Here is a 27,326-nt window from a genome sequence, read left to right as displayed (position 1 = left end):
CAATCTTATGGGTAGAACTGAACTTTGATTGAAAGCTCATTGACTTTTTTCTCCCCCTGGGGACTGTATTTCTGTACTGTATGGAGCTTGAACAATTTAAAATGTAACATTAAAAACAATTTAAAACAATTTAATGTTCTACAAGAAGACGCTCTAAAAACTATTCTTACAATTATCTGGGGGAGAAATGGTTTCCCTTAGAAATGAAGCCATTTCAATGCTGAACTAAGTTTATTTGACATAGGCATAGGAATATGCAAACTGTGAGACATCAAATGCAAATTTCTCCTTTTTTTGCAATGTCTCTCACTGAAAGAAAACAGAAGGTCAGCAATAAGTGGCAAAAGTTACAATTTTTTTTGCTAGATTTTAAAGTTAAACTCATGTTTAAGCGTAGCAAGCAACATGCAGCTTTGACTAACACAAATACCAACCGTAAATTGATGTAATTCAATGTGTCTGTATTTAGTGCCGATAGAACTATCTACTAAAAAAACACACGTTTTTTAAAAAATAAAAAAATACGTGGAAATTTGCACGTTCTGAGAATTAGAGAAAATTACAGCCTCTCATTAGTTGGGTTTTCTGTTGCCTTAATTTACACTGCTAATACAGTGGTACCTTGGGTTAAGAACTTAATTCGTTCTGGAGGTCTGTTCTTAACCTGAAACTGTTCTTAACCTGAAGCACCACTTTAGCTAATGGGGCCTCCTGCTGCCGCTGCGTCACCGCTGCACGATTTCTGTTCTCATCCTGAAGCAAAGTTCTTAACCTGAGGTACTATTTCTGGGTTAGCGGAGTCTGTAACCTGAAGCGTATGTAACCTGAAGCGTATGTAACCCGAGGTACCACTGTACACAGAGAAAAGAACCATCTGTGAAGAAAAATCTAAGAAGACATCACCTTTAATTTTATATATTATATATTTTAATAATCACTAAAGTGGGATACAGGAAAAGGGGACCAGTAGAGGCTTAATTTCAAAGCACAGTGCAGCCATGTGCAATGAAGCACTTGGAGAATAATAGATGGTTTTCCCAGGATATCCAACTGAGAAAGCTTCCACCTCATTAGCATAGAATAATGCCACGGTGCTTGTTTGGCATTGGAAAGTTGTTGCCTGCAACCTCTTTCATGAGACATTATCAGTAGTTCTCATTTTCCAAGAAAGCACTTGCATTTCTTATTTAAATTTAAAAGAGATGGTAAAGTACCAAGTGCACTGCCATTACGCTCACCAAAGAGGAGCAATAATAGGGCGAACAGTAATGTATTCCAGGTTCAGTCGGAGTAATCCTGTTTTTGTCAAGAGAACTGTTAAAACAAGTGGAATTCACAGAATCTGCCCTCACTGCTGGGCTTCATGGAGTGCCATGATGTGAGGAAAAGCGAAAACTAATCTGTATTGCCTGTACACCTTTCTGTGTGCCCCTCCCCCATCAGCGAACAACAACAACAACTGGTATCGTCCAAGGTGACACAAAAACATGGCTGACTTGGACAGCAGGAAGCTAAAGAATTTCCGTTCCATAGCATGCCTTATCTCGCATTTGTAATGGCTGAAGATTTGCATTTCAATTGAACAGAATTCAGTTATACAGTTGACGACAAACAACATAATAGTACTAATAGTTCACAGGGAACAGTTCAGACAGAAACAGAGAGGTGGACAAATGTACTCCACTTACACCGTCAGTATTTAAGAAGGGCAGAAAAGAATGCTATTTTAATTCTCAAAAATATACTAGAAATTAAACATAGCAACAAAGACTAGCAACCCATCGGAAGCCAACAAGGCTCAGCTGTCAGGAAGACCTACTAGCTGTCATTCCATCCCTTGTGGAAAAGTAAGATGAAAGTCTAATTAATTCCTAATAATTAAGAGTGTGCTTCTTATCTCTTCCCATGTTTGTTGAATGGGAAAGTGTGGTGGCCTCTTAATTATTGCTGTCAGTAGGGACTGAAGTGGCGCGGTGGGTTAAACCACAGAGCCTAGGACTTGCTGATCAAAAGGTTGGCGGTTCGAATCCCCGCGGCAGGGTGAGCTCCCGTCGTTCGGTCCCAGCTCCTGCCCACCTAGCAGTTCGAAAGCACGTTAAAGTGCAAGTAGATAAATAGGGACCGCTTTCTAGCGGGAAGGTAAACGGCGTTTCCGTGTGCGGCGCTGGTGCTGGCTCGCCAGATGCAGCTTCGTCACGCTGGCCACGTGACCCGGAAGTGTCTCCGGACAGCGCTGGCCCCCGGCCTCTTGAGCGAGATGAGCGCGCAACCCTAGAGTCGGTCACGACTGGCCCTGACGGGCGGGGGTACCTTTACCTTTTACCTTTAGGGACTGAAGTAACAGTATCTCGCGCCTCAAAAGTGAGTGAAATTCAGTTTCTTATATTTTACATTATTGTCCTGAGATGAAGTAGTCTGCCTTCTGGAGGTTGCCCCTAAAGAATGTAACTAAAAAAAAAAGTAAAACCAATAGCCCATGTAGACCAGTCATGAGGCAGAGGAGTTATTTTTGTGTGTGTGTGTGTGTTTTATTATGTACTTTGTGTTTTTTATCTTGTATTTTTATGTTGTGAACCACCTTGAGATCTACAGATGAAGGAAAGGTACAAAAAATTAATTAATTAATTAATTAATTACTTTGGTCTCCAGCATAACTAAACTGATATTTTTCTCAACATTTCTCAGTAAACAGAAATTTCCTGGTTGAACTCTTTCTTGCAACAACTTCAGAGGAGAGACAACTTTGCAAACTTAGGGAAATAAGGATTAATTTTTTTATTTTTTGGGCGAGCAATCTTTAATATGAACAAAAGAATGAAATTTCCAAAATCCTGGGGGAACTTACTTTGAGAGGAAATTTCTTGGGAAATTTACTTTTTTTATCGGGCGGGTCTGCTTGGTAAATAAATTCATAATTCATAATTCCAAACCAGTTTTGCAGTTGAAAACGGGATGAAGTAACATTGGTTTAAGTTCTTTAAAGAGAATAACGAAGGGAAGCATTGTAAAAGTGCCAGTTTTCAGTGACTTACTGCAATAGCCTGAATTGTGGCCAAGTAGATAAGAGCAAGATCATCCAGGCCTTGAGATAATGTCAGTCCAACCACCTGCAGAGAAAATGAGGAGAAAAACTTCCTGATGTGAGAATTCAGTACTTCCCAATTCTCTCGCTAAACAAAGTTCTAAAGTGAGTCCTAGGCTTGTTGCTGCAAGTTGCACCCAAACAGTCATAGGATAGCACTTTCCCCCCCTCTCCTGAGATGGGCTACTGCATACTTAGATAGTCGCCAGTTTAATGAGCAATAACACAAATCAATCTGGTGATATTTTCCTGGTCAATTGCATTTTTAAACATTATTCTCATCCCCATCCCCTCCATCCAACATACTTTCCAATGAAATCAGTATATAGGTTCACAAACAGAGAGCTGTTCATTTTACTGTGACTCCATCTTGGTGCCTCTCCAGATGTTTGGGACTATAATACTCAACAGCCCCGGACCGAGACTGATGGGAGTTGTGCAAGCCTGCCTTATTCTGCTACTTCTAATTGTCACATTATACTTTTATAGGTGGGATTCACCTAAGGAACACCAGCAAGTGGAATCCAGAATGCGGCAGCTAGGCTGGTGACTGGGAGTGGCCGCCAAGACCATATAACACCAGTCCTGAAAGACCTACATTGGCTCCCAGTACGTTTCCGAGCAAATTCAAAGTGTTGGTGCTGACCTTTAAAGCCCTAAATGGACTCAGCCCAGTATACATGAAGGATCATCTCCACCCCCATTGTTCAGCCCGGACACTGAGGTCCAGCTTCGAGGGCCTTCTGGCTGTTCCCTCACTGTGAGAAGTGAGATTACAGGGAACCAGGCTGAGGGCCTTCTCGGTAGTGGCACCCACACTGTGGAACGCCCGCCCATCAGATGACAAAGAAGTAAACAACTATCTGACTTTTAGAAGACACCTGAAGGCAGCCCTGTTTAGGGAAGTTTTTAATGACTGATGTTTTATTGTGTTTGTAATATTCTGTTGGGAGCCGCCCAGAGTGGCTGAGGAAACCCAGCCAGATGGGCAGGGTATAAATAACAAATTATTATAATAAATTATTATATTATTACTTGTGCAATGGGGTTTTCTTCCTTCCTTCCCTGGGCGTCCCGAAATTGGCTACTGGGGAAAGAACCCCCCCCCCCAAAAAAAAAACAATGCACAAGAGTTTACACTTGTTAATGTTAAATGTGGATTTAACATTTAATTGCTTTCTCTGGAAGAAAGCAAACTGCTTTGGCAGAGAAGGTATTACTTGTGCAGGCCTAATGGCTCATGGGTCAAAATAAGGATGCAGGAAGTGGACAGTATGGGAAAGTAGCCTTTCAGATGGGATAGCACTCTTTTTGTTTTCTCTGCTAACAGTTAATGTGCCTTCTCATCTGAAATTTGCTGCTTTTCTATACTTCAGCTGCTTGGCCAGTCCTACAGAAACGTATGAAGCTGTGCAAAGCTCAAAACTAATGTGATTAGAAATTTAAAATGTGTCAAAACATACCTCCTTACGTTTCAGTCATATGATATGGGAAGTATCCTGAACTTTTGCATCCTCAAAAAAGTTCCAATTTCAACAGCAACAAATGAAAGGAAAATCCCTAAACTCAGTGGGATTTCTATTAAAGAAGGATGGTAATGTTCAAAATACAAATGCTCATTTCAAGCTCTCATTTTATCCCATTGTTCTGTTCTGACCCGTTTTCAAAGGCAGGCTGTTTCTTACCATGCCCTTTAGTGTAATATCTGCAAGGGGAGATCTGTTGCCATGGAAATCTGGCCAAACATGTAAATCAACAGTGAGGAAACCCACAGGCAAAGATTTCTTAATCAGATCCAGGTGACCATTCAAGTATGTATATATACTTTGAGCACTGCAAGAAAAACAAGTAGAAAAGAAAAAGGGGTGTGGGAGAGAGGTTATTCCTCGAACATATTGCATGATCTGTACTCCTAAAACAGATATACACACAAATTATCAAAAGGCCTACAAAGCCAAATTAAAATATGGAGAGGGAGGTGAAGAGAAGGACAAGATGATATCAATATATTACTTTTCAGGTATGCACTGTTGAGCAGCATGGGTAAGAATCAAAAGTGGAACTGGGATCTCATCATAGCAACACTTAAGAAGAGGTTAAGCCCTTCTCCGGCTACACCTACATGGCAAGCTTGAGAATTGCCACATCTCGTGAAATCACCAGAGAGCTAGCTGCATGCATGGGATTTAAACACAGAACGTTTGCACGTGAAATAAATCATGGGAATTTCTCATGAATATTAATGGAATTTTGCAAGCACAGTGCAAACACAGCATGCTCAGCAACGGAAGCCTTGGGTACAATCCAGAGAATCCTCAGAGAATCCTGTTTAATTTCCATTCATATCAGTGGAACTTAAAAGTGTGCTTAGTTTTCTCTGGAATGTACCCAGAGGGTGAAATCCAAAGAAAGTGAAAGCAAGCCAAATCCTACTGAAATCCATGGGAATTGCAATCTAGCCTTCGATTGCATGCACTGACATGCCAGTAAAACTATGCTACTATTACCACACTTTATAAAGCTCTAGGAAAAAACCTTGGGAATAGGCTTTTACAAACATCAGGGATGGATTTTTAAAATTCTACTGTTAGTTTTGCCTTCCAGGGAGTACAGAGAAGACTTCATTTTCAGAAAGAATGGTCAACAGGAGAGCATCTTCCTCTAATTACAATTGATTAGTCATTGTCTCAGTTTTGGAGGTCCAAATAGTGATATTCATTTAGCCTCTGCATGTATATTCAGTCATGCACTAATGAGCTCCCTGAGGGAATTTGGCATGTGTTTACTACTCTGACTTATGACCTCCTTGCAGCTGTATATTTATATTCTGCATTTAAGCATTCAGCTGCACATTGTTTCAATTAGGGCTTACCATGTGTTTGCTATCTGAGGATATCATTCAAAATGAAGTGCACTTGGAAAGCATTAAAATAAGTAATTCATATCATTATTCACATACTTTAAAGGTTGTTTTATGTGACTTGTGGAGGAAAACACAGCAATAGTTTTGTAAGTTACTACAATTCCTTAGTAGCCTTATTTTGTTTCCATTTGTATCTTTATGCCCATTAGCCCTTCAACAAGGAAGATGGCAAACAGAAGGGAGAAGAGGACTTTCCCCAGAGTAAGTGTGCAAAGGATAGAAGACTCAGCTGAGAAACAGCGCGCTTCCATTGAGATGGAGGAATAGGGGAAACCTGGTGGGAATATCTTGTCTCAAGGCAATATCATAGCCTTAATCTTAAGTCACTAGATAGTTTTGAGTTTAAATTGTTTAGGAAATATAAGGAAAAACAAAACTTCAGTTTGTAGGAGGCCACTTCCCCAAACCACAACAGCTATGTAAGATTTATATAGCACTGTAGGCTGTTTACTTTGAAAAGCTTCACATAGGTATGAAAATATAAAATGACCTTACACTAAGCCATGCTGACCAGCCTTCCCCAACCTGGTGGTATTGAACTACAATCACATCAGCCACAGTGAGCATGTTGCAGATTGAGCTAACTGTAGTCCAAAACATCTGGAGGGCACCCAGCTGATGCAGACTATTACTCTCTAATCCAAATGGCAAATCCTCTTCAGCATCTCAAAGCTATTGAATACCCTTTCAAAAACAAATACACTCTGCAGATGCTAGAGCATGAACCTCAAATCTTCTGTTATTGCAGCTATGATATATGCACATCATTTCTATGCTTATATTGTAGAATGGGAGTTGTTGGTGGGTGATCATCTCCTGTCTTAGTTCATAACAGCAGCAAGTTTTGAACTACAGACTGCTCAAATTCTTAACACATTAACTCCTTTATGCACTAGGACAGAGGTTTTCAATCTTTTTGGGTCCACGGCTCCCTTAACCAACTACATTCTTTCCGCGGTACCCCTGTGGGGCTCAGGAGCCCAGTTATGTGATCCCTTGCCTGCAGAGCCGGCAGCCCCTCACCCCTTTTTGAACACCCTCCCTTGTGGAGTGTTCCCTCAGCCTCCTCTCTTTTCCCCTCTCCTTGGGAGTCCTCTGGGCAGCCACGGCTGTCGCCCCTGGTCTCTGAGCTGCCCCCTCTGCCCCCAAAAGAAGTGTCTCCTCACACTGCCCCACAGGGACCTGTGAAGCACTCCTTGGCCAGCCCCAGAGGCACCATTCGCCTGGGCAGCTTGTAACCAGAGATGCTGCAACAAACAGCTATGCAAGCCTTTGGGAGGCAGAGACTTGAGAAGGAATCAGAGGAGGGAGGGAAGGAAAGGGGGACAGAGGCCAGTGTTGCCCGCAGCACCCCTGACCATCATTGAAGGCACCATTGCAATAAGAACAACAACAGCAACAGCAACAGCAACAAAACAATGCCACTTTCCCCATCATTTACTAGAGTATGATTCTCCATTGCTTTTCACTTTCTGACTCGGATAAATTAGGAAATTCCAAGCCTGACTAAAATTTCCTCTGTGCACCCCAGCAAAGATGTCTGACTCAACTTTGCAAAAGTGGTCATAGGTGCCTTAACAGGTGGGTATAACATGATCTACCGTAGATGTAATGTTCAAACTTAGCTACTCAGGACCCATGACTCATGGCTTCTTTCCATTCAACACAGCTACTTGATGTTCAAAGTAATATAGAGAGAGAAAGGATGGTAATTTTATGTGACTTGTTTGCTACGTTTGCAACTTTAAACTCACTTCCTTAAAGAATAGTCATCTGGAAAGCATTATAGAACTGCAATTGGGCACATGCCTGTGACAGTAAGTGCTATAAGTCTCTTTACCAACAAACTTCTGTCCAGCATCTTTGGACAGAACTAAGTGCAGCATCTCAAATGCATTTGCTGGCAGTGCAAGAACTTCTTCTCGATGTCGTATTTTCACTATGCTAAGAAATAGAGATATCACGGAGATTCATATTTCCTGTCTTGGAATACATGTCTTGAGAGGATCTTACATTTGAAACACAAGGCAAGAATTCCAACCCCTGAATTTATCTCTGGGCATGGCTGTCCACAGAAATAACTGGGCAGGGAACAAGGTCTATGACTTGGCCTGACTATTCACAGCCTTTATATGACTGAACCCTACACACCATTACGTTACATGGTTCTGAAGAGAGCCATATAATGTTTTATTGTAAAGTTGTTTAATTATATTACAGCTTTAAAATGGTTGTTGCCTGCTCTGGGCTCATGAAAGCGATGAAGGGAAGGATATAATTCTAAGTAATAAATGAATTAGACACGTGGCAAAATGATTGACTGGCCACTGATTAATAGAAGGATGAGAACCACAATCATTTCCAGCATGTAAACCACAGTGTAATAGGCTGGCAGTATTAAGATGGCTGCACTGTCGCTTTTTCTTCTCTTACACTTAACAACCTCACAGGATGAACATATGTAATGCCTTTGTTTCTTTCTTTTTTTCTAGACATCTACTCATGTCTAGAGCAAAATGCCAATAGCAAGGTAGCTCAAGTTATACCTCACCCCTAGAATTTAACACCTTCACATTTGAAACGTGAAATTCTGCTAGCCTGAGGCTGCCTAAGGTTTGGTGCATATGCTGTCCTACATGGAAACCCGATCTTGACTTAGAGAAGTCTTTGATGTGCAAAGCAAAAAGGCCAGGCAGACTATTTGGCATTAGGACAAAAGAACTGTAGCCTAAAGGTGAATGTTCAGAGGACCAGAGTTTCAACCATTTATTCTTACATTACCTCTATTATTACGTTTGTAAAAGCTCAGATGGAAAGCTGACTATAGAAATGATTTCTACGGTGGCAATTTGATAAGTGAAGCCATTTTGCAAAGGCAAAATTCGTGTCCAGGTAAACAGCTCCAGAGAAACACTCGAAACCTAGACTGCCCAAACATTCGTAAGGGTATTTCACAAGGACAAAATGGCTGGAAAAAGTCAAGTTCTGGTGACGTCAGCACGTCAGAAATGCCCACGTGAATAAGTCCTCAGGTGTTCAAAACAAGAACAATTGTATTCCAGAATGGGAAGGTTGAAAAGCCAGCTTGGAAAGGGAAACAACTTAATATGGTGAGAAGCAGCCCAACCCACATCCCAGCTAAGCTGGAACATTCCAGCTGAACTAGTTTCTGGAAGGCTGCCAAACTGCTGTTTCTAAGACAGACTGTAAAATGATGAAGAAATAAGGATGGTGACCTGGCTGCAGATTTTGTCTGTAGCTCTGGGAACGCAGCGTGTCCTTGGACGACATGCTCTATCTTTGGGGGGAAAAGAAAAGTAAGTCAGAGATGAGTGTTCATATCAGTCCATGATATATGGTAAGAGTTTCATGTGTCTTGACTTTTTAAAAAAATAAAATAAATCTAATTTAACTGTATTTAATCCGGTTTTCTAGTGAACTTAAAGGAAAACTAAATACTGTGTGTATTGCCGAGTTGTGTGCAGTTACAATGCTAGCAGCCAGTTACATGGATCACAGAGACGTGTTTCATGGTTTTCACGCAACTATGCATTCAAAAGATGTGCACAGAAATTAACTTCTGGCTTGCTTCATCCCATGCGCCAGTTCAAGCTACAGCAGCATATACAGCGCAAGCAGGGACTTGCACACCTACTGCTGGAGAAATGAGACGCTATGCCTGAGAACGGGCTAGCTTTGCTTCGCATTCCAGGACACACTCCCTTACTATCAAACATAAATGTGTGTGCCAATTGACACACACACACAAAAGCAACAACAACCACCACAGCTCTCCAAATTAAAAGTGCTGGAAATTCTGCCCCACTCAGTTCCACTAAGCACAAGGTAAGCAGCCAGGTAATTAAACTAACATATAACTGCCCCCCATCCCCATCTAAAATGACCCATTTTTAATGCATACCCTTTGACCTCAGCAACTCTCCTGGTAAGAAAGCCTAGCGCACATTCATTACCAACAGAACAGTCCGAGCAAAAAAATGATTAGAATAGGATGGGTGGAACTGTGGACCATGGGCACTTTCATGCTTTTATTTTAAATAGTTTATGTCTCAGGTTTTAAAAAAGTTAATAACTATAGAAATATTTGTTCTGGCTCCTTTATCTCCTGATGTAGGGAGAAGAGGCTATTTTGCCTCAATCTTTCTTCTGTTGAGAATCAGAAGGACATACCATGATAACATGGACAAAGCTTCCCATGGCTTATGAGGAACCAACATTATAACTTCTATAATTACCAGTTATGCATCAGTTCTAGGTGATTGGATGATTATAAGACTTGAACGGACATGTTCCCTTATCACAACTAGCTCCAGCTAGCTTGTAGCTTTATCAGAATTACTGGGATTCCCATTGCAGTTCATATGATCCCACTAGCTCCCAACACATTTGGAGCTTAGCGGCGATTCTTTTTTAACTCAGACTCTTTACTGTGAAGAGAAAGCCAAACTCACCAGCTTTCCTGTAGCACTCTGGCCTCCCTCGTTTAGCCAGAATCCCGGCACCATAGCTGAGTCATAGGGCCCCCAAACTCCAGGGACAAACACAGGGGACTTGCTTATCTGAAGAGGGAAATTAAAATCCAGATACTTAAAAGTTTCACACACATCATGTTCATGTTAAACCAGGCATAGGCAAAAGCCCTCCTTTTGGGACTGCAATTCCCACCATCCCTGGCCACTGATCCTGTTAGCTAGGGATCATGGGAGCTGTAGTCCCAAAACATCTGGAGGGCCGAGTTTGCCTATGCCTGTGTTAAACACTATCTACCTATGTAATTGGCTCCTCGTGGTGGCAGTTACCATGAAGCAGCATGATCAACATGAACAGGGAAGAAAACATGATGGCAAAACATGTGGAAAAAAGCATCTGAGGAAATAAACTTAACTGGACAACTTCTGTGGCAGCAGCAAATAAATAATAAACTGGGCATGAAGTTAGAGGGGTAAAGATACTGACTCACTACTAAAGCTAGCCCAGTTCCCCCCATATTTTGTTAAAATTGGCACCAATGTCAGAAGCTGTCTATGAAACATTGACTTTCTACTTACTTAACTTTGAAAACGGAACAGAAAGAGTTCCTGCAATTATTTCAAAAGGTAATACCTTTCCTGAAACTGGATTTTTAAATTATTATTAAAAAAAAATGAAACCCTCCTTCCAGTTATGCTTAGGGACAGTGGCTGTAAATATGAATCTAAAATGTGTTTTCTGAGCAGTTTCAGGAAGGTCTAAATATTATGTGTCCTACTCCATTATTTAACCACATTCCATAAATTATTATTGCACTGTTCCCAAAGCTACCTTGTGCCTCTGCCAGCACTCAAAGGGAAAGTCCAATTAAAAGACTAACTGGTACTTCTGGGAAACCATCAGGTTTTGAATATCTCCAGCCAGGCTTGGTATTTTAGAGGATACCCACAAGAATTTGCCAGGACAGGATATTTCCGTCTCCCTAGCTTGGCTCTAGTTACACACTTAGATGTTCATATCATCTTACAACTGAAATACCATTTGTATGCATTCCAAAAAACTATCAACAAATGTGTGGCGCAATTAAGATTTGCACATCAATACATCTTTGGGCACAGACAATGGGTGTGGACATTTTATTCTTCACTAGGGATCATTTTGTCCTTCTCCCAGAACATCTACAGGGATAAAAGGAGGTTCTGGGATCTGGCTGAGGGCCATTTGCTCTTTCCAATAAATCTCTCCAGAGTTTCAGATACACCCACTCATCCCAGATTTCCCTTTCCCACAATATGTGATCACTTTCACTGAAGATCTGCCCAGTCAGAAAGAGATAAATGCATGTCCTTAAAGAATAACTGATATTACAATATTATTTGTACAATATTTTGTGGCCTACCTCAGGTTAAGTACTTAATTCGTTCTGGAGGTCCGTACTTAACCTGAAACTGTTCTTAATCTGAAGCACCACTTTAGCTAATGGGGCCTCCTGCTGCTGCCGCGCTGCCAGAGCACAATTTCTGTTCTCATCCTGAAGCAAAGTTCTTAACCTGAAACACTATTTTTGGGTTAGCGGAGTCTATAACTTGAAGCATATGTAACCTGAAGCGTATGTAACCTGAGGTACCACTGTATTTGCACACTTTATTCATGTTCACCGTTACCTGAGAAGGAGAATCCCAGAAAGCAGCAGAATAAAGGCTGAAATTACATTAGATCTAGGTCTTTAAATTGCTAATATTTTACAGTAAGACAAAAATGCAATTTGCTACTCAGCCTAACAAACTCAATCAGCCTTACCTCTGCCTGCTCCTGACATCTAGAGTGTACTTTGAGGGCATTTCGGGGTATTTGTAGCTTAGCAAGTAAAAAGCACATAAATATCCAAGTAGAAGTAATTCAAATTTAAATCTCTCTACCAGTAAAATTAAGACTACCAATGGTTCCAAGAGATTTGACAATCTCTAGGAAAGAGTGTATTTTGGGATTGGGTGGGGGGCAGATAGCAAGATTTCCCTCATCCACCTCTTCAATTAAAAAACAAGGGATAAGGTCTTTAACAGGTGGTGATATGAAGTCTGAGTAATTGGCTCCTGGTTTCTTTCTTGCCACTATTTTAAACAAACATGAAAAGTGATTCAATAAATATTCAACCCCAGCCATGTACCAGCTGCAGTCTGGTTGTCTATTATAAAGAGCCAATGTCTGTCTAATCTGAGGTTAACCATTTGTGCAAGTTAGGGAATTAAATAGTAAATACGTGAAGTAGCAGCCTAGGAGTTGCTTCAATTCCACTGACAAGGAAGCATGTTAACAGGCTCAAACAGAGGACACTTTTATGAAACAGCACTGGATCATTATCTGATTATTGTGCTAGTAGGAGTGGGTCAGTAGTAACTTCTGACTCAAGAGTCAGATAATTAATATGTCTTACATGCTTTTAAGTTAACATTACATATGACCAAACTTGCAATCCCCAGATGAGGAAGGCGGAAACTGGGGAGGGCAGAAAAACACAAACTTTACCATTTCTATTTTTCTTTTCCCTTCCCCCACCCATTAATGAGTAAAGAGTTAACCTTTTACTACTATTCCACAATGCAGTGGCAGAGATTGGTGGTGGCAAGATTATGGCTAATGCACTTCTCGCAGGGACTACGTTATTTCCAACAACAAGATTCTCTCCCATGCAGGACTGTACTCCCACACCACTAGCATAATCCTAGTTATCACTGGTTCACAAGAAAGAGCATGATGATTGAGAAACCCTACAGCTAGTTCCTTGTGCTGCCATTTCGTCTCTGTTGGTCAGTGGTAGAGAAACTCATAAGGTCTTAAGGCAAAACCAAGTTCTATGCTGGATCTTGGTAATAAGAAATAGCAACCATTGCTTCAACAAGAAAGTGTTAAAGACATTTGGCGTGATCCACTATCTTTTATGAAGTGAAAGATTCCAGGCCAAGTATATGTATCTACCAGTCATCTTATGTTTGAAGATAGCTGAGAAACTCTGGGGAACTGGATTTCACCAGTAGGCCAGATCATTACCCCCAGCAGCCAAATTTGATGTTAGGTGACCCATTGTGTCACAATGACACCAGTTTTGTCTGAACAGTTTAAAATCAAGCTGTGAGAGCAAAGGTACAACCCACAAAATCCAGGCAATCAGCTAATCACTGGCATTTACAAATCCCCTTTTGCCTGAGTCACGGCTTGATCGGCTCTGTACTTGACATAATATGACATCAGGTGCAGGTCAGCTGGGCATGACTTGGCTGAAATGGGCCAAATGGTCAAAGGTCCTCTACTGCCACCTTGGAAGAACACACACACATATTAAGAATTGCTGAATCACAGCCATTGCAATTACAACCACAAGAACAGTACAATATTGTTTCATAATGAGTCACTCATAGGCACCCTTGGATTATCTGATCACCAATTAGCATCAACTGTTTTAGCAGGAAGATTTCTATCCGTTAAATGGAGAAAAGCATTGTTGCCACTGAGGTTGTATGCAAACCCTTTTCAACCACTGAATTATCCCAAGGATTTCTCTCTCTTTTTGGTTCAGAGTATTTAAACTCTTATAAAAGTTCAACGCTTTCTAGCAAGATGAAGAAATGAAAAAGAACTCTGTGTGGGAGGATTTAACCTCAGTCAGTACTCCCTGCAAGATTTAAACTAATATGCAAGATATGTAAACATTATAGAGCAGTCAGAAACAAATGAAATGATGAATCCAGTTTAACAGTATTCAGCTGTGATACAAGTGCCAGAAGGCAAGGTTTGTTATGAGTAAATCATCTGGGTGAGGTACAGTCCTCGGTTCAACCTCGGTGTGCCCTACTGAAAATCAGTGTTAAACTCTTGAGGATCAAAAGTACATCAGATAACTGGGACCTGCAAAACTCTAGAAAGCTAGAAAAATGTAATTCTATGTAGAAACAACTACAAAATGAAATGATGAGTTGTCTTGTTTATTTTAGTTTAACAGAATCACAACTGTGCACATTTACAGGAGGAAGAAAGCTCGAAACTAAACTCGTATGTGGTTTTAAATGCCATCTCCTGGTGCAGACAACAAAATGAACCCGTCACCTTCCCACCAAGATAAAAGCAATGTTCTGGTTTATGGATTTTCAAAAGCAAGGAAGGAAGGCAGGAGGGAGGGATGTTTCAATGGAGACACAGACATTTGAAAGCAGAAGCTTAAATATGTGTGTGTGTATCTGTCTTGATTGGAGTCAGGGATCAGTGCCTGGGATCAATGGAATACCATATTTTCTCCAGAAGCTTTTTGTACTGGCACCTTAAAAGCATTCTGTGGTCTCATGAACCTCTGCCCCTCCTGCACTATTTTAATCTACTTGATCCTTGCTCCTTCTTGATTTGTCTCAATCTTGGGAACATTTGGGGGAAAGTGCAGAAAATTTGTTGTTAAGAGAGATTCAAAGCCTTTTCCCTCAGCAGCATATTTGGCATGGGAGAACTCAAATGCCCCTTCCACAGATGGCATTTGTTTGCAGGGGAAATGGTTTAATTAATAGGGAATTAAATTTAGAGAATGCCATGGATTTGTCAAAAGTGTGTTCTATATTTACAAGTTGTTCAGTGTCCATGAATTGCCAGTAATAAAAAGTCCCAAACGTGGAGTTTTTATAACTAACCTGGTAGCTGACTTCAAGATTTCTCTGCATCTGATGAACCTGGCAATAAAGCAAATGGGATACGGTGTCCCTCTGCTCTGGCTGTGTTGGTGAAGGAAACCAAATGCACCCAGCTAAATGGCAGACAGGTGAAAGCTATTGCCAGTAGAAACCCTCAAAACACGCTGTTTGTGGGCACAGTATTTGCTGGCAATGGGCCTGATCCAGGTCTCTTCACTACCTTGGCTGGTGAGTCAAGGAGCTGGTACAGCAATGGGCCATTTTTCCTTCCTCCCTACCTTCCATCCTGGTTTCTGCAACAGTAGAGGTATGGATGTGGCTACTGAGCCTTAACCCTGGTGGTCGGAGTTTGGATTGCCCTCTAAGGCAACCTTATTAGAGAGTTCATTTTCACCCATGTATATTTATGAGAGGGACACGGGTGGCGCTGTGGGTTAAACCACAAAGCCTAGGACTTGCCGGTCAGAAGGTCGGCGGTTCAAATCCCCGCGATGGGGTGAGCTCCTGTTGTTCGGTCCCTGCTCCTGCCAACCTAGCAGTTCGAAAGCACGTCAAAGTGCAAGTAGATAAATAGGTACCACTCTGGCAGGAAGGTAAACGGCGTTTCCGTGCGCTGCTCTGGTTCGCCAGAAGCGGCTTAGTCATGCTGGCCACATGACCCGGAAGCTGTAAGCCAGTTCCCTCGGCCAATAAAGCAAGATGAGCGCCGCAACCCCAGAGTCGGTCACGACTGGACCTAATGGTCAGGGGTCCTTTACCTTTACCTTTTTCTATTTATGAGAATGCTACAATAGAATTACCAGTAACTGCAAGTTAATTAATCCTTATTGAAATATATTAATTAAGAATAAATACATTTCAGTACAGATTATTTAAGCTGCAGGTTTCTCAAAGCCACGACTGGATGTTCTTACACTCACCAGTAGAGGCTCTTTTAAAGCTACCTTTGGAAGAACATATTAAGTCCTCACATGTTACCATTCTTTGATCCGATCCAGACATTACTGCAGTGGTGTGTGAACCACTTCATGATCTGCTTCGACAACACTCTGGCAATGTCTACTATTTGGAGGGAGAGAAATAATACATGGACAAGGCAAGTGACATTCTTCCTCCTCCATAGTCTTGTTCCATGTAGCCTTGCTAACAGGTGATCATAGCATCCAAATGTCATTTCCCACAACAGCAACCCCAGCATCTGATGTCTGGACATCATTAGCAAAGGTGGTAAAAAAAAAAAGGTCAGTGTTTCCAAGCGATCAGAATTTCCAAGTGTTCTCAAGGTTCTATGGAACACAGATACAAGGATGTGTGTTTTTGGTTATTGCCATACCTTCTCAGAAACATCCAAATTGAAGCTACACAGAATAGGTGGGGGATTATTAAATGTGTTCATGTGTTACCAATTAGTGTTCAGTCATCTTGAAAGCACCTCTGTAGTGTTACAAAGCAACAATGGTTTTGACTGAGTGATGTGACATGGTCAAAAGACTGGTGTAAATGTGAGTGGATTCTTGGCTTCATAGCATAATCATCTTGGAGGCTCTTTGGTTGGGAGAGTGCAATGAAAATTGAGAAAGGTACACTTACAGTTCTGCACCCTATTAATACTTAGATTTACTTTCCAGGTGATAGCCAAGTTCTCAAAATAGGATCAGAGTAGGAATTTATGTAAGTCTATACTGCCAGCAAATGTGGTAGATGAAAGATGTAAGTTCTCTTAATTTCTCACTTCCTTAAAACTGTATGTGCTGATGAGATCCATTTTATTGTCTCTAATTACTATAAATCCAAAGAGGTACTACGTACGCATGTCTTTGCATTTCTGGGTCTATAGAACAGATAATTGTTACTGACAAATTAGTTGTGCAAAACTATTACAGACTCTCAAGGTCTCTTAAGCCATCAACAACAAAATGTTAGCTGTCCAGATTAAGACATTGTTGGTCCTCCAAATTTATCCATCCTATTAAATGGTTCCATCTTATTGATTGTTATCTACTTTAATTTCTTTTTATGCTTTGAACATTTGTACTAAATGAAGTTTCCAAGCAACTTTCAAATCTTAACTTAAATTGAGTTTTTAAAGGATTTAAAACTCAACTTTAATCTGTATGTGGGCAGGCATTTACCAAGTGCAAGATTATATTTAAAAAGATTTTCAGCTCTTCATGTTTCATATTTCATAGGACAAATATAATATGAAATCTCTAGGTTTTGTGATTATTATCTTTTAAAGTTTAGTACTTCCTAATTGAGACTAAGATTTTTTTGCCCTGCACTTTAGAGTGCACACTTCTTCGCTGTTGTTGTTCTTTAAAATCATTTCATTTAATGAAATTGTCTGAGTACAAAATAACCTTCACCCCTCTACTATTTACTGTGCCACCTGCCATGAAATGGAAGCAGAGTGCTTTGATAAATGGACGCAAAGGTTGTCTGGGTACACTTCCACAGGCAGTGTTGTCTTGTGCACTGAAATGCCTTTTTGTACCCTTCTAAAGTAATATACCACTTACAGCAGACACTGCTGCACATACTAGAAACCCTATACAGAGCAGCAACCCTATATGCCTATTAGTAGGATTTTCAGATGTCTGTTATATTAAGGTACCTTAAAAAAAAACAACACACACACTCCTATTTTCAGGACAGAACAGCACTAAATACCCTGATGATGATGATTACTTTCAAATATCCCAATTCCAAACCAACTTCATAAAGCAGAAGGTACAGCTTCAATGCCCAAATTATCTCCTGTATTTTTCATCTAGATATCCACTATTGGGTATATTATTTCATTCACATTCATTCTCTTCATTCACCGCAACAGATGCTATCCAGATTTACAAACACTCCAAATATAATTCCACAATTTCTACAACTGAAAATACAAACTTGGCCTGCTGCTGAAAGATCAAACTTCAAAACATCCAATTTGGGAAATCAAATAAGATATTATCAATTACTTTATCTTTACTTCCAAATTGCAAAGCACGAGGATCTTAACTGATTTTAAATATTTGATAAAGTTTGGGTATTCAAAATCTATACAAATCCTCAGTATAATTTTATGACTACTCTATAAACATTTAATGTGGTCTAGTAGTATGTGCGGGGGGTGGGTGGGTTATTTTTTTTTAAAGATTCAGATTACAGCGAAAATACTGCATGTACACATCATAAGCATATGCATGTTTACAATAACATTTTATACTGGCTAAAGAAGAAAACGGCTAACTCTTTGCAATAAATGGCAAAGACAAAAAAATGGATCGATACATAACCTAAATACCTTAAATCAGTTACAGATAGGTAGCCGTGTTGGTCTGCCATAGTCAAAACAAAAAAAATTCCTTCCAGTAGCACCTTAAAGACCAACTAAGTTAGTTCTTGGTATGAGCTTTCGTGTGCATGCACACTTCTTCAGATACCTGAAGGTATCTGAAGAAGTGTGCATGCACACGAAAGCTCATACCAAGAACTAACTTAGTTGGTCTTTAAGGTGCTACTGGAAGGATTTTGTTTTGTTTTGACCTTAAATCAGGATACACTGAGATATGCCATTGGTTTGCTATTTAATGTGTAATAAAAGCTTAGTTTGTGCATGCAATTCTCGGAATGTGGACTGCTGTCACCTGATGGAAGACTCGACCATCACATGACAAAGCAATCATTACTGGGAAAATGTGGCAAAGTAAATTGACTCAAGTGATAGTGTAGTTCTATGGATCCACGGTTCTTCAACTTACTCTAGTCCCTATTGGGAAAACTCCTATAACAAACTCAGCTGGTGACGGCCAACAGGACTGTACCCAAATGCTATGCTCAAAGGGAAAAGTATGGTTTGTAGCACTAAAAAAAAACCATGAAAAACTATATCAGGGGAACCCGCCTCCTCAAAAAAACAGGCTAATGAGGACTGAACCTGTTTAGTGGCCATGGGAGTGACAGGTGAAAAAAAGGCACCTGAGGAGAGGACAAGAAGAATGTTCTGCTTAGAGGGAACTGCTGGCTAGAACCCAGAACTGCACACTTTTTAGGAAGGAGATAAACAGCAACATATTATTTTTGTTTTGGTTGTGACCAACTGAAGGTGGTACAAGGCCACACCAGCAGCCGATAAGCCTGAATGCCCCTCAGACAAGAACATTTTGTTCCCTGCACTCATTTTAACACCTGGCAGATTGGCAGGGGGGTTTCTATGCAGAATTTCTATACTTGGGCAGAAACAGAATCATGTTAGAGCAACTCAGCCCCACAGGCTCTGGTGTGACAGCCATGGCAAGTTGGGCAAAGCAAACAGCAACAGTGTGCTGGATGCCAAGATGGGGAGCACTGGTTTGAACCAAGTCTCAGAGAGTAGGTGAATAGTGAGTGAAGGACCTCCGTTATTTTCTGTCCTTATAGACAATTACCTCGGAGCAAACTGCAATTCAAAGCACAATACACACAGAGAGAAAGAAAAGAAATAAGACATTAACAATGCATTTTGCTCAATCAAATAGGTCCCACTCTGGCAAAAAGGTTTGTCTCTAGGTTTCGTACTTAGAGCTGCAAAAATAATCTCATGTTCTGTGACCATAAGAAGACGTAAATTTACAAATAGCAAGAGCTTTGACAGTAAGAGCTGTTTGACAGTGGAACAGTCTCCCTCGGGAGGTTGTGGACTCTCCTTCCTTGTAGGTTTTTAAGCAGAGGTTGGATGGCCATCTGTCATGGATGCTCTAGCTGTGATTTCTGTGTTGCAGGGGGTTGGACTAGATGACACTCGGGTCCCTTCCAACGCTAAGATTCTATGGTTCTATGATTCCATTCTACTTTTGTTCAGAAAGTGGAGGATAATATGCGTGCAGGTAGATACCTTTTAAGAAGCTATACCTGCACTGTACATTTAAAGTAGTTACCACACCACTCTGAGAACTCCCCCAAAGAATCCTGGTAACTGTTGTTTGTTAAAAGTGCTAAAAGTTGTTAAGTAAAGGTAAAGGGACCCCTGACCATTAGGTCCAGTCATGACCGGCTCTGGGGTTGCGGCCAAGGGAACCGGTGTTTGTCCGCAGACAGCTTCCGGGTCATGTGGCCAGCATGACTAAGCCACTTCTGGCAAACCAGAGCAGCGCACAGAAATGCCATTTACCTTCCCGCCGGAGCAGTACCTATTTATCTACTTGCACTTTGACATGCTTTTGAACTGCTAGGTTAGCAGGAGCAGGGACCGAGCAACGGGAGCCGACCTTCTGATCGGCAAGTCCTAGGCTCTGTGGTTTAACCCACAACGCCACCTGCATCCCAAGTTGTTAAGAGACCCCAATTTCCCCACAGAGCTACAATTCTCAGAGTGGTTTAACAACCAGTCTCTCTTTCTGGGGATCTCTGGGAATTTTAGTCCTGTGAGGGCAAAAGACATATCCTAGCCAGTGGCGGGGGAAGAGGGTGCGGGTCGCCCCGGGTGTCATCACTGAGGGGGGTTACAAAATGACAAAAGTATGAGGGGTTTTAAAAAACTTTTTAGTTCCATCCACAGATGTCACAAAATGTGGCTGGCACTGGGCGCCACACTGTGGGGGCCGGCACTTACAGCAGTGTGCCCAAGCCACACGTCTCTCCTGGGAGTGACGTGGTGGCTTAGGTGCCTGTAGGCTCCGCGCTGCCTAAAATGGCAGCATTGGACTTGCATCTGCCCACTGCCTCTCCCTCCGACTCCCTACAGCTGAGGGGGAGGTGGCGGAGAAGCTCCATGCAGCGTGCCTCACCCCCGGCTGCAGGACGTGCGCACCACACCTGGCATCCGAACAGCTAGCTTTGCTGCTGATCCTAACTACACTCAGCACCCTTAAAAAACTGCAGTTCCCAGCTTTCTTTAGTGAAGCCATGACCACAAATTATGCAGTTAAGTTTCCAGTATTTGGGGACAACGCAAGGATCAGTACACGCAGAGTCTAATGGATGAGCCTCACCCAGGGAAAATATTAGTTGCTAGAAACTGCTGGAGAGTGCTCTTGTGCTCAGGCCATGTTTGTGGGATTCCCCACAGGGATCTGGCTGTGAGAATGGGATACTGGACTAGACAGGTCATTGGTCTCATCCAGAAGGCTCTTCTCATGACTGTTTAAAGTGGCATGATGTTGCTTTAAATGTATGGTGCAAATGTGCCTGAAATTTATAGTTTCTTAAGGGAAAATGTAGAAAGTTTCAGAAGCCAGGAAATGGAGAGACCATTTGAATCAGTTTAAATGTAGGTTGTAAAATTGGTGAATTAAAGTGCCTGAAAAATGAGGTCAGTTCAATATCTGATCCACAACTCATGGCTTATCTTTCCTCTCTCATGCTAGTAGGTTCCAATGGTGTTCTTTCCAGATTTCAGTTTAATGTGATTTCAGTGTTCTCTCTGTCAATTACACTGCATAACTGTCTATGAAACTCTCCTAAGCCAATGGAGTTGCTGTGGTCCTCAACAGTTTGAAGTATTTGTAAAACCTTACTAGCAAACCCAGACCAATTCACATCTCATGTGTTTTTCCATGATTATGGGGCCAGTTGTCCTATGGTACTTCATCTTCCACTTTTCTTTCTTCTTTCTTTCTTTCTTTCTTTCTTTCTTTCTTTCTTTCTTTCCTTCCTTCCTTCCTTCCTTCCTTCCTTCCTTCCTTCCTTCCTTCCTTCCTTCCTTCCTTCCTTCCTTCCTTCCTTTTTACCAAGACTGAAAATCTCCAGCTGCCATCACCAGAGCTATTGCCACATCTGCAGCCTGGTCACTCACTGTGGTAAAAGGGGGGGGGTAGTAGTTCAGTTAAGGGACTGGCTTTGTGCTGAATTGTTCACAAATTCTGCTGATCTTGAGGACTGCTTATATGTTTCTCCATGTGGGCAAGAAAGTGCTGAAAGGACAGAATGGTTGTATTTGCTTCTATGGTGCCAGACAGTTCTTATTCTGCAAGATAGAATTCTGCCACCTTTTATCTGGCACCAAAGGCACATGTATTCCCACAGGGCGACTAAGAAAATGTAACAGTTTGAAGCAGTTCTACAGGTGTCTTTGTGTGAGAAGGTGGAATTGCTGTCCAAAAATCTGCACTATGTATATTTAATTGTTAGCTATTCAAGATTTCTCCCCACCACCTTTAGCAGGAGAGAGGCTGTGTGCTTAGAAAAGTATCCATGTGCTTTAATTACTACCGGGACCAGACCTACCATAGGACAATGAATGATAATTTTTAGATTATATGTTTCATTTTTTCATCCCCAAGCAGATATGCCCAGGAGACTTTCCACTTGGTCAACCTTGGGCACTATGCATGTTTACTTATGAGGGATCTGATGTTCTGCTTCAGGCAGTATAAGGCCTTGGGCAGTTCCTGCGCAGTTCCACTATTAAAGGTAAAGGGACCCTGACCATTAGGTCCAGTTGTGGCCAACTCTGGGGTTGCGGCGTTCATCTCGCTTTATTGGCCGAGGGAGCCAGCGTACAGCTTCTGGGTCATGTGGCCAGCATGACTAAGCCGCTTCTGGTGAACCAGAGCAGCACATGGAAACACCGTTTACCTTCCCGCTGGAGCGGTACCTATTTATCTACTTGCACTTTGACGTGCTTTCGAACTGCTAGGTTGGCAGGAGCAGGGACCGAGCAACGGGAGCTCACCCCATCATGGGGATTCGAACTGCTGACCTTCTGATCGGCAAGTCCTAGGCTCTATGGTTTAACCCACAGCGCCACCCGCTATTATGCCACTGTAAAACTGCATTTCTCTGCAATCACAGAGAGATTCATGCCCACCATATCAGTTAAATTAAATAACTAGGCCGCAGTCCGACTTTTAAAAGGCTACATTTGAAAATGCATTCTGCCACTTGTGAACCAAAAAGCAGGGAGACAGAAGATGGTGTGGCTGAAGAGTTTTACATTCCCATTGTTCTTCTGAAGTCCTTTCACGGTGTCTTGTTTGCAGTAGTTTTGCTTTTGTTTTCATTTGCCTGCAACACCCCTCACCCCACCCCTCTCTACTGATCTGGAGGAGGACAAATTGCTGCCTTTGCAAACTGCTGGGCTGCAGCCAGCTGGCGGAGAGATCCATTGCCCTGGGCATTCGGCTACATCCCCTTGGAGACAGCACGTTTCAACTCCCTAACTTGAACAGAGTGGAAGGGCCAGCGGTGCCTGAAGAATACAAGGTGAAAATCCAGAAAGCAGCTTTTGGATGTTCTCCCTGAAAGCACTTTGCCAAGTGCCGCTACATAAAACACGAAAGGCGATGTAGCACATGAGCCCAATAGCGTGGTGTGCTGCGTTTTGCCTCTGTGCAGACATTTACCGGCACGGCAAAGGACTCCTTAGCAATAAACATTCAAGGAGTCTGATGCTTTAACTATGTGGCATGTTCTGCTCTCGAATCTCAGCCAACATATACTGAAACCACTTGCTGGTCTGGCTCCCACTGAGATTACAGAGATCAGTCTGTAGGAACACTTTGAGCCAGCGTGCCTCTGCGGTCTCCACCCCAGGATGTTCTGCAAAGGACACGTACTGTGCAAGCTCTCAGGCTGGAAACGTGCTCCAGACTCTATTTGTGTAAACAAAGCTGGCAGCTTGGGTGGATATTGTGGAGCAAGAACAGCGCTGTTTTATATACGCTAGTTGCTAAGAGGAGCAGATGAACCAATTCAGAGTAAGCACATTTTGCCTGAAGTTGCTCTTTAAGCCAACAAAGAAACAAAAACAGGCAAAGAACATGCCTTTGAACTCAACTGAGAACCTTTTACAATATTTATAGCGTACAGATTCATCCAAGCAATCCCTTAATTCTTGTATCCTGTTGATCTTAAAATGACCATTAGAAAACCCAGGAAAGATAGAATCGCACAACAGATAAATTTAACTGCAGCAGGTTATTCGGGCCAAGTGTCAACAACTCCAAACTGAAAACACAGATCGATGGCAGAAGCTGGGCGTGGTGCATGCAAAAATTGCATGATCTAATCATTGCCAATTTCAGCTTGTTAAAGTGTGCAGATCTTAAAAACACACATTTGGGGAGGGGGGACATGACGGGGGGGGTTAAAAGATAAAGATATGGAACTTGGGAGAAGGAGAAAGCTGTTTGCAAAAATTGTTGGAAGAATAAACTCTGAACACCATAGAATCAAGCATGCCTTGTAGAAGGGCTGGATACAAACGAGAGAAGAAAATATTTAAAATAGTATTTTAACGGTAGGAATGCTGTGTCACAGTGGATTCCCATGCTGATTACGTCTGCTCATGTCCAACTGTCAACTGTTAAATCTCCTGCTGCCACCACCCCAGTTGTCATTTCGTACTCTAAGTGATCTCCTCCACATTCCCAACAGAAGAGCCTAATGGTACATTACAGATTGACTTCTATACCACTCAAAATACCAGAGGCATGACCAATAAAAGTATTTCCTTTAATTTCTTAAGACTTTTTTTTAAAAAGCAGGGGATGTAATGGGGCATCCTTCATAATTTTACAGGCCCATACTGAAGTCCTCCTACTCGTCTGATTCACTGCACGTTGAGTCACTCATTGCAACCCCTCCTCTTCCACAACCCTCTCTCCCGCCCCCACTTCCCCAGAAAATAAAGTAACCCAGCAAATTATTTTTGAGTGCTTTGTTCTTAAGATCCTTTGAAAGAAACCCACTACTCGACCATTGCACTTTCACCCTGCTTTATGTTCGCTGAATTTCTCCTGACAGTTGACTTTTTCCTTTGCCAGAACCACAACAAAGGAAAGCCTTGAGTTTCCATACAGGCCATTCCCCCCTCCCCTTGGTCTCTCTGTTTCGCTCTCTACTCTGATCATCTCACAAAGATATTATTGTTGCTGGCTCGCTGGGGCTCAGTGCACCTGAAGCAGATCAAAGGCACTTTTTTATGCCAGCCTGACCACACAGGTCTCTCTCCCACTGCATTAAATTAAACCTGATGATTCATCTCTATTGCCCTTGGGGTCCCTTGGTACAAAGAGAAGGAGAAATATATATATATATATATATATATATATATATATATATATATATATATATATATATATATATATGGAGAGAGAGATTTCTAACAAAAACATAGAGGATAATAAACTTAGATTTTATGGCTCTAATTAAAAAAAGGTACAGTTAATTTCAACCAACTGCAGCTGCAAATACATATCATTAAAAAGGCACACACAACTGCCCTATGTCGTCGGCGCAGTATATAAACAGGTACAGATAAAAGACTGCTTCAACCAAAGAGTTTTCATATATTCATTCCACAGCAGCTTTGGATTTGTTAGTTGTTCATTGATGGGAAATCATATTGCCTTTGACAATGCAATATGGTGAAAAGGCGGGGGCGGGGGCAGGGGGGGGAATAGTATTTTTGGTATTTTGAAACTGAAACAGATTTTGCAGCGCATTCCTATGTTTGCTTTCTTGCACGTATGCTCAGAGGGCTTACAGCTAACTAACTCTGCATAGGACTGTAGCATCAGTTATCTATTGATAGTGAACACCAACTTTAAAGTGGGAGTCTAACATTAGCACAATTTACATTACAGTGGTGCCCCGCAAGACGTATGCCTCGCAAGATGAAAAACTCACTAGATGTAAGAGTTTTCTGTTTTTGAGTTGCTTCGCAAGACGAATTTCCCTATGGGCTTGCTTCGCAAGACGTTTTCGTCTTGCGAGTTCTTGCGAATTTTTTTCCTCCCCCCCCCTTTTTCTATGCCGCTAAGAGCCGCTAATAGCGCTAATCCGCTAAGCCGCTAATGGCCGTGCTTCGCAAGACGAAAAACCGCTAGACGAAGAGACTCGCGGAACGAATTATTTTCGTCTTGCGAGGCACCATTGTATCACTATTATTTGTCCCAAATGTGCCACTTTAGCCTTGATCATACTGCCCTGTTACTGAGCCCCGCTGCACAAACAAACGAGGCATTCTATAGGGTGTACCAAGTACCTCACTTATTTTGTAATCCTCACAACAAACTTGTAACCCTTATCATAGATGGGAGAGAGAGCTGAAAGGGGCATAAGGCCAGGGGCATAAGGGCACAAGACAGGGGTCAGCAAACTTTTTCAGCAGGGGGCTGGTCCACTGTCCCTCAGACCTTGTGGGGGGCCGGACTATATGTGTGGTTTTTTTTTAAAAAAAATGAACGAATTCTTATGCCCCACAAATAACCCAGAGATGCATTTTAAATAAAAGGACACGTTCTACTCATGTATAAACATGCTGATTCCTGGACCGTCCACGGGTCGGATTTAGAAGACGATTGGGCTGGATCCGGCCCCCAGGCCTTAGTTTGCCTCCCCATGCACAAGACTCTTCTTTCTGCCGCATCTCTTATCTGTTTTGAAAAATTGGAGGATTGGTTGATGCCTTTTCCTCCCCATTTCTGTCCACATGATCTGCATTTGTAGCCAGTCAGGGCTTTACAACATGAATTACAAATAGGTGGCCATCAGAGGTATACTTATGGTCCCTTGTGCCCTTGGCAAGGAGCAGTATCGGTGCCGCCCCTCCGGGGGCGGGGGCGGCAAAACACTTTACTACAATACCCACATTAGAAATTACTATATTTTACACGACCCAAGTACATTAAGTATCTGGAGTGAGGGCCAGGTGAGGAGGAAAAAAATGCACACCTTTTTTGCCAGAGGAACGGGAAGCTTCTCGATCTTGCTGTGACAGCGGAGGTACTTTGCCACACACATATAGGTTATGCCCTCCAGAAGTCTACCTTCAGACCGCCTTGCCATTTCTCATGAACAGATAACTGGAGACAGATTTCTGGGGTGGGTTTTTCGGGGGCCTGTGCCCCTGGTGGGGGTGGGAAGCAGTTTTGCCAACTCCTGGAAATGCTTCTGGTGACAGTTCTCCCTCAGAGACAATTCTCTGGGATCTGGTGATCAGAAACTTTACTGCTTTAGTCAACCATCTCCTGGTCCTTGAAAATTCTATCAGCTGTATTAGCTCCTGCTATGCCTTCCTGGATCTGCCCATTTAATTATCATCCTGCCTGTCTCTCCATTCTGCTGCCAGTCAGCTTCTACATTCTACTGGCTACCCCTGCCTTGCTTGGGATCTGCCAGCAGGAACCAAGGAACCCTGGAACTTCTTCAGACAGAGCACAGATAAACTATGGAATTAGCTATTAGA

General features: G+C 42.0%; 1 protein-coding gene across 1 annotated transcript in view; it reads right to left on the bottom strand.

Moving 5' to 3' along the window:
- Positions 1–27,326, bottom strand: part of FGGY (FGGY carbohydrate kinase domain containing) — a 134,069-nt gene that overhangs the window by 41,519 nt on the left and 65,224 nt on the right. The window contains exons 9-12 of the mRNA XM_081915827.1: positions 10,478–10,585; positions 9,242–9,303; positions 4,768–4,915; positions 3,033–3,107 (exon numbers count right to left, since the gene is read on the bottom strand). Coding sequence (XP_081771953.1) covers positions 3,033–3,107; positions 4,768–4,915; positions 9,242–9,303; positions 10,478–10,585 — 393 coding nt within the window. The remainder of the gene's footprint in view (positions 1–3,032; positions 3,108–4,767; positions 4,916–9,241; positions 9,304–10,477; positions 10,586–27,326) is intronic.

This window comes from Podarcis melisellensis, assembly GCF_964234715.1.
Source record: "Podarcis melisellensis genome assembly, chromosome: 6".
NCBI classification, from domain to species: domain Eukaryota; kingdom Metazoa; phylum Chordata; class Lepidosauria; order Squamata; family Lacertidae; genus Podarcis; species Podarcis melisellensis.
The sequence above is the reverse complement of the archived record's forward strand: the minus strand, read 5'-3'. Positions and strand labels throughout refer to the sequence as shown.